The sequence below is a fragment of the Microchirus variegatus genome (assembly GCF_963457635.1).
Source record: "Microchirus variegatus genome assembly, chromosome: 23".
Lineage (NCBI taxonomy): Eukaryota > Metazoa > Chordata > Actinopteri > Pleuronectiformes > Soleidae > Microchirus > Microchirus variegatus.
Window position 1 is genome coordinate 4,708,863 of NC_139824.1, and position 6,866 is coordinate 4,715,728.

General features: G+C 41.9%; 1 protein-coding gene across 1 annotated transcript; it reads left to right on the forward strand.

Annotated features, from left to right (window-relative positions):
* Positions 1-3,243: 3,243 nt before the first annotated feature.
* On the forward strand, positions 3,244-4,751 carry LOC310943675 (cysteine-rich protein 1; the record flags this gene model as incomplete). The annotated part of the gene is made up of 4 exons (XM_083909311.1): positions 3,244-3,286; positions 4,357-4,451; positions 4,577-4,631; positions 4,741-4,751. 4 exons carry the CDS (start codon positions 3,244-3,246, stop codon positions 4,749-4,751), a joined length of 204 nt encoding a protein of 67 aa, XP_083765437.1.
* Between the last annotated feature and the right edge of the window lie 2,115 nt (positions 4,752-6,866).

Sequence of the window (6,866 nt, forward strand, 5' to 3'; positions counted from 1 at the left end):
TTCAACATGTTGAAAACCTCCTTTCCTCTTCTCTTGTCTGTTGTTCCCTCTCAACGTGGCACACATTTGTGTGCATATTCACTTTCTGCTCTCTATTAAAATTACAACATCATCATTTGCATCAAAAAACATTGTCAGATGGGCATGCATATATAAAGGCCTCCATTTCAGGATGTAACTCTCCCAGCACTGTCCACACACAATGAATGCTGATGGAGAGACATGATAGGTTATCCTGTAGGGACGGCTGGACAGATGAAAAAGCTACTTGGTATTCTATCCCTCTGCGAAGCATGAAACACAAGAGAGGCATGCTGGCAAGTACGCAAATGATGAAATTCTTCATATATTTTGTGACACTGTGAAGTTCATCAGCAACGGATATTATAGGCAGATGTGTTTGTGATGTGGGAGGGCTGTGAAAATCTAATTAAACACACCACAAATGTCAGATAGAAGCATGTTGATGCATTTTTTTACTGTACGGTATCAATCTGTAATATCTATCTATCTATCTATCTATCTATCTATCTATCTATCTATCTATCTATCTATCTATCTATCTATCTATCTATCTATCTATCTATCTATCTATCTATCTATCTATCTATCTATCTATCTATCTACAATTTCACTTCATTCATCATGGTTACAGTGGTGACCTAGATGGCACCAGTATGGCACTTGTCTGTGTCAGTTTGTCTTGAAGCAACACTGTCAATGTGGCACAAGATATTACTACAACACCGCATGAAATTCTTAGTTACTCTCATGGAAAAACAAAAACAAACGACCCAACAATGTGATTTGTTTGAGAAGCTGAACATCGAACACCAAGGTCCATATGTGGAACCTAATGTGCCAGTCACTTTACAATACGAAGACAGCTTAAAGCAACACCAAGGTGGGTACAACAACCATAGTGTACTTACACTTTTTAAGACATGGACTCAAATGGATTAGAGATTGTCTTCTCAAATCGATGTCCTCTGACCAGCTGCAATTTCAGTCAACTGAAAGGTTTTTTCCCACTTCTTAGCATCCAGACATTAATACATTTGCAGCCACCTCCACAATATTAATACTGAACATCACATTCTTCTTTTTTTTTTTCAATGGTTAAAATCCTATCCCACAACAGTGTGTGTAGGGCTTTGATTCACTCAGCTCCATTGCAATCTCTGTCTCACTCCCTCTCCCTCTGTCTGTGTGTCTCTCTCTACTCATGACTCCTGCAGACACACACGTGCACATGTAGATAAGTACACTCAAACACATCTACACAAACAACTTTAATTCATTTCGTTCAGGTTGCATGGGTGAGGCCAGATCCAAACTCATGTGGTCAGGACAGGTGTTACAGTAATATCGAGTCTGAACAAGGACCCATTTCTGCTCAAGACAGGCTGAACAAATGGAAAAGCAGCTGCAGCAGCATAGCATCATCATTATTACTATTTGACATCAGACAATTAAGTAAAGGCGAGGGCGATAGGCAGGGTACACACTGGACAGTTCGCCAGTCCATCGCAGGGCCACATATAGAGACAAACAACCATTCACTCATACTTTCACACCTACGGTCAATTTAGAGTGACCAATTTACCTAATCCCCATATCGCATGTTTTTGGACTGTGGGAGGAAGCCGGAGAACCCGGAGAAAACCCACGCACACACGGGGAGAACATGCAAACTCCTTGCAGAAAGGCCCTTGATCTGACGTGGGCTCGAACCCAGTAACCCTGGTCTTCTTGCTGCAGTGCAGCAGTGCTAACCACTAAACCAACCGTGGGCCCGATTTATGTACTCAATAATTTAATATAGCTCTTGGTCTATTTTTTTTAACTTTATATGAAATCATTTTGTCAGCATGCATGTCACTGTAAGAAGCTCACTATTCTGACAGCGACTACAGGCCTGCTGACATCGAGTGTTTTGTATTTGACAAGATTGTTTTTTCAGTTGTTGGGGTCTGCAAGAAAATCTAGGGGAAACTTTTCCGGTATCCCATAACATTTGCTCTAATCCAGAACGAGAACTCTGTAGCTGCTGCAAAGGTGCTGGCAAAGTTAAGCTGTTCGTTTGTGAATAACAGCAGCAATGAATAGGAGGTAAGCTAAAATTGATATCACTGATGGCAGCTTTAATTATTATGTTGCATCATAAGTGATACTTTTTTTGACAACTTTACTTTCCTAGCTGCCAGTTTGTGCAATCGGACATGTGTTTCACTCATTAATAAGGCAGAAAGAGTCCCACTGTCAGTGATAGGGTTCGAACCACACAGAAGTTTGCCTGTCTTCCACAGTGACTCAAGCGGCTTGTTCTCCTCTGCAAAGTTCATCGCAGTTCATCTTCTGTGTCCCGCTGAGCTGAGTCTGGCTACTGTCTCCATCTTTGTCTCGCTCATCTCTCCTCACCCCTGTCCCTCCCCAGGTCTGCTTCTATCACATATCCTGAGGGGATAACTGCCTACACACACACACACACAGCACTTCCCCTGCCCCCGCCTGTCCCCCGACCAACCCGGCCTCACCCTGCCTCTCCCTCTTCTCTCTGGGTGCAGTCTCTTCATGTGATGTCACTGAGTAGAAGTAAATGGGCGTGTGTCCATGTGAGTCAGTGAGCAGGGGCGTGCATGTGTGAGTGTGACGGTGAGAGAGAGAGAGAGAGAGAGAGAGAGAGAGAGGATCGACAGACAGGAGGAAGAAAGAAAGGCACAAGTGTCAGGTTTCCCTTTTCAATTCAGGGACACTCCTTGTTTTTAATCTAGAAAACAGGAAAGGAGAGTAGATAGCAGGGAATTTGAGCTGCTGACAGCTGGTTTTGGTCCCTTCTCTCCTCATCCCACTTTCTTTCTTTTATTTTCTATCTCACTTTTTACAGTGCGAAGGCCGAGCCCCCTTAGACCATCTGATGTAAGCAAATATATATATATAACTATATAACTGACCCTTTTATATATGTTAACATACAGACCTAATGAGAGACGCTGCCCGGGCACTGATGATAGTATTTACTGCTGAAATCACATTTATTTCTCTTCCTGTGACGTCGCACTCACCACATCCTGGTTTTGACTTTGCAGCACACCACAGACACACAGCAGTTAAACTTTTTTTTTTCTGTCAATTTTCAGTTCGCACACACATATACACACATACGTGACACATATTTTCTCATTCCTCTGCCTTAATTACACTCAGATACACTCTGTGTGATAAATAGATAAATATATAATCATGGTAGGCTACTGTCCAATTTGTGGGAAGCCTGTTTACTTTGGTGAGTGTGACCTCTTTACTTGTACTTTGCAGAGTTTGTCTTCCTCTCTCTGTCTGGTATTTTACTTTTTTGGCATTTATTTTTCTTTTTGTTTGCTTTCTCTCAGCATCTGTATTTTTTCTTGTTTCATTTGAATAATATAGAGCAAGAGATTTTAATAATATAGATTATTTCAGTTAAAATGTCTACAGCGTAACAGACAATTTGAGCCAGTTGAAATTTTTCTTTAATAGTTTTTAATTATAGGCATTTTCCTCTGGACCTTCTAACCGACCACATGTGCAACTAAAAATTTTAAAAATGGCCACATTCCATTACCATGTACCGTATCGATGTAATGATATTGTGTCTAAATAAACCCTAAAAGAAGTAGGTCTAATATCTAATATCCATATGTATCCCCATGTTTGTTCTGCTATGTTGAAATATTAGTTTTACTGTAAAAAAAAAAAAGAAAAGGACGCAACGCTATCAATTCTGATGTGTGCTATAAAAAGAGGGAGGTTTAATTGGAGGACAAAAGGAAGCTCTCTTTCTCTCTCTCCCTGGCCTTCTGCTTCTCTTTCAAGCACACGCACAAATGCAATTGCACATATCCATGATAGCAACAGGATGTGGGTCTAGCCAAACTTGCATGCATGCTGCTCTCTGGGTTTCCTCCTCACCGTCTGTCTCTTTTTGTGAGGCCCTCTCCCACACTCCGAGTTCACTGTTATACTCACAAACAGCACCAGAACCCAACCACTATTCAAGTCCAGTTGAATAGCTGTTCTTTTACTGCTAGTTTTACTTTCCAATTCATGTGCCAGCTAAGTTCAAATTCTCCGATGTGACCTGGCCTACTTAACTCTTTTCCTCCAACACCACAGTCTCTGGCCTATTTGTGAGAAACAGTCTTCTTATTCTGAACCACCTGAATCACACATGGTTTTCTGACAAGTTGGATGAAAAACACCCCTGTAGAATTGATTGTGACATAAGTTAAATAAAAGGATGGGTGTGAAAATTCAAAAATGTGACCTTGGTTGGATGCCAATCATTAATGTAACACTCATGTTTCTTGGGTCCAGCTGAGAAGAAGAGATCCTTGGGAAGGGACTACCACCCCCTGTGTCTGAAGTGCCAAAATTGCAAGAGACAGCTCACAGCTGGACAGCATGCTGAGGTATGTGAGGAGAAAAAATATATAAGTATAAGTATATAAAGGAAATTGTGATTAATGACTATGTTAATAAATAGTACAAGCAAATACATTTATGCAGTAAATATGTCCTGCTGATTGTGTTTCAGCATGATGAGAAGCCATACTGTTCACACTGCTACCTCAGGGCGTTTGGTCCAAAAGGTGCTGCTTTCTCTCCGTGAATACACACACACACACACACACACACACTGGTACACACATGCCATTTCTGAATCCCTTTTTTTTCCCCTGTGTAAATCACTTTTGACAGGTAACAGGTGACAGGTGTTGGCCGTTCATCTCCTCCACAGAAACCAGACTGTGCTGACACACATCTGTACATTCACTTCAGTTGACTGTCGTTGATATCTCTACAGCAGTAAATATTTATAAATGTGTGATGACCACGTTATTCCACATGTACATGTTTGTTTGTTTTTTCACTTTTATAACTGCATGTAGAAATGTGTGGGTTAGTGTTATGCATATAATGAACATTTCAACACCAAAGTCTATTGGAGATGTTGATTTTTCAATCACAAATAACAACAACAATTAACAAGAATAATCCTAAAAAGACAAAATGTCCAGCAGTTCTCTGGGCAAAAAAGCCTTAATGATGTCAGAGGTTAGAGGAGAATGACAAGACTTTTTGAGATGATAGAAATGAAATAGTAACAAGGTATGCAGGAGACTGTCTCTGAACACACAACACGCTGAACCTTGAAGCAGTTAGGAAACAGCAGCAGAAGACCACACTGGACACTTTATTAGGAACACAAAATAAATAAAGAAGAGGCCGGTGAGTGTAGGGTTCTCGCTCTCTACCCTCATCAGGCATACAGGGGAGCGAGAGGGAAGCAGGAATGGATCAGGGTGGTTGCTGTTGGCAGGGTAAACCTCATCTTATGCCAGCAGAATCTGCTTTCTCTCTCTCTCTGTAACTCCCTTTCACATACACGCACATTCACACACACGCATGTACACACACACGAACAGAGCTATCCTTTTCAGGACTCTCATTGACTTCCATTCATTTGGACAGCCTAAGCAGAGAGTGATCCCTAACCGTATCCATAACCATGTTAATAACCTTAACCTAATCACAATTCAAACCGTTTGGTCTCCATGAAGACTACTGGTCCTGACAAGGTCAGTGTTCATGCCAGAATAGGTCCCAAAGAGGTGACAAATACAAAGTATACACACGGACACACACACACACATGCACGCTTGCAGTGAGTATGTGTGCACTGTCCTTTGACTGCTGCATGGCCTTGTCACCCAGTGGTGAAGTGCATAGGTTTCACGTGCACACGCATAGAGAAAGTGACAGACATGCTGATGTGCTTTCCTGTAAAGTGTCATGTGTCACACGACTGTGACATTTCAGGTGTTTGTCCTTGAAGAATGGAAGGATACAGAAATAACAGGTAAAGGCAGAAGGCTGAGGCAGAAACAATGAGGAGGACACTGATGGACAATGGGGGAGAGAGAGAGCCTATTGGATTAAATTAACATCCCACAGCAGAGGGAATCCTGCGTGTGTCTCTCTAACCGTGTGCCTTTGAACCTGTCCATCTCCCACTCAAGCCTCAAGATCTCTCTTCATCCTCCCTACTCCCATATCCCTGTGCACCTCTTCCTCCCCCCCACCCCCCTCCTGTCTCCTTCACCCCCTAACCCCCTACCTTGATAGATCACATGACTGCTGTGATACCAGCTGGCTGGCTGCTCATTTGCATGTGTTTCAGCTTCTCCCTTATTAGAGAGCCAGGATGGTGGTGAGGGGCTGAGTTAAATAGGTGGAGAGAGGCTGAGGGTTAAGGGGGAGTGTGTCGCTTTGCAGACTACTGGGTGATTGAGGGCCACTGAGAGGATAGAAAGAAAAGCGAGAGACCATGAATTTACATGGGCAGATAGAGGAGAGAGAGGAAAGTAAGGTGGGGGGATAGAAAATGACTGCATTAAGCCTGGCAAAGTGATTGCTGAGGTTATTCAACCTGCATTAACTCACCTTGAGTCCAAACTGAAAAAAAAAGTTGAGCCAAGTTAAACTGATAATTGTCTCATCATATCAGAAAAAGCCCCATTTTTAATCTTATCTTAGTGTCAGACACAGCCTGTGGGTGTGAGGGGAAGTGAGAGGAGTGATGACACATAATAAGGAAATAAAATAAATCAATATAGAGCATCACTATTTTACATGACAAGAAAATAAAAAAAGAGTCGATTCTTTTTCTGAGGAAAACCTTGTTTATATTAATTTTGTATTTTGTAATTTCTATTTGCGTATCACTGTCGACATCTATTGGCCAAAACAATTACTGCACCATATTCTCGGAAGGCAAGTAACAACATGAGTGGATGACAGGACAGTGAAGGTGTCTCAGTCAT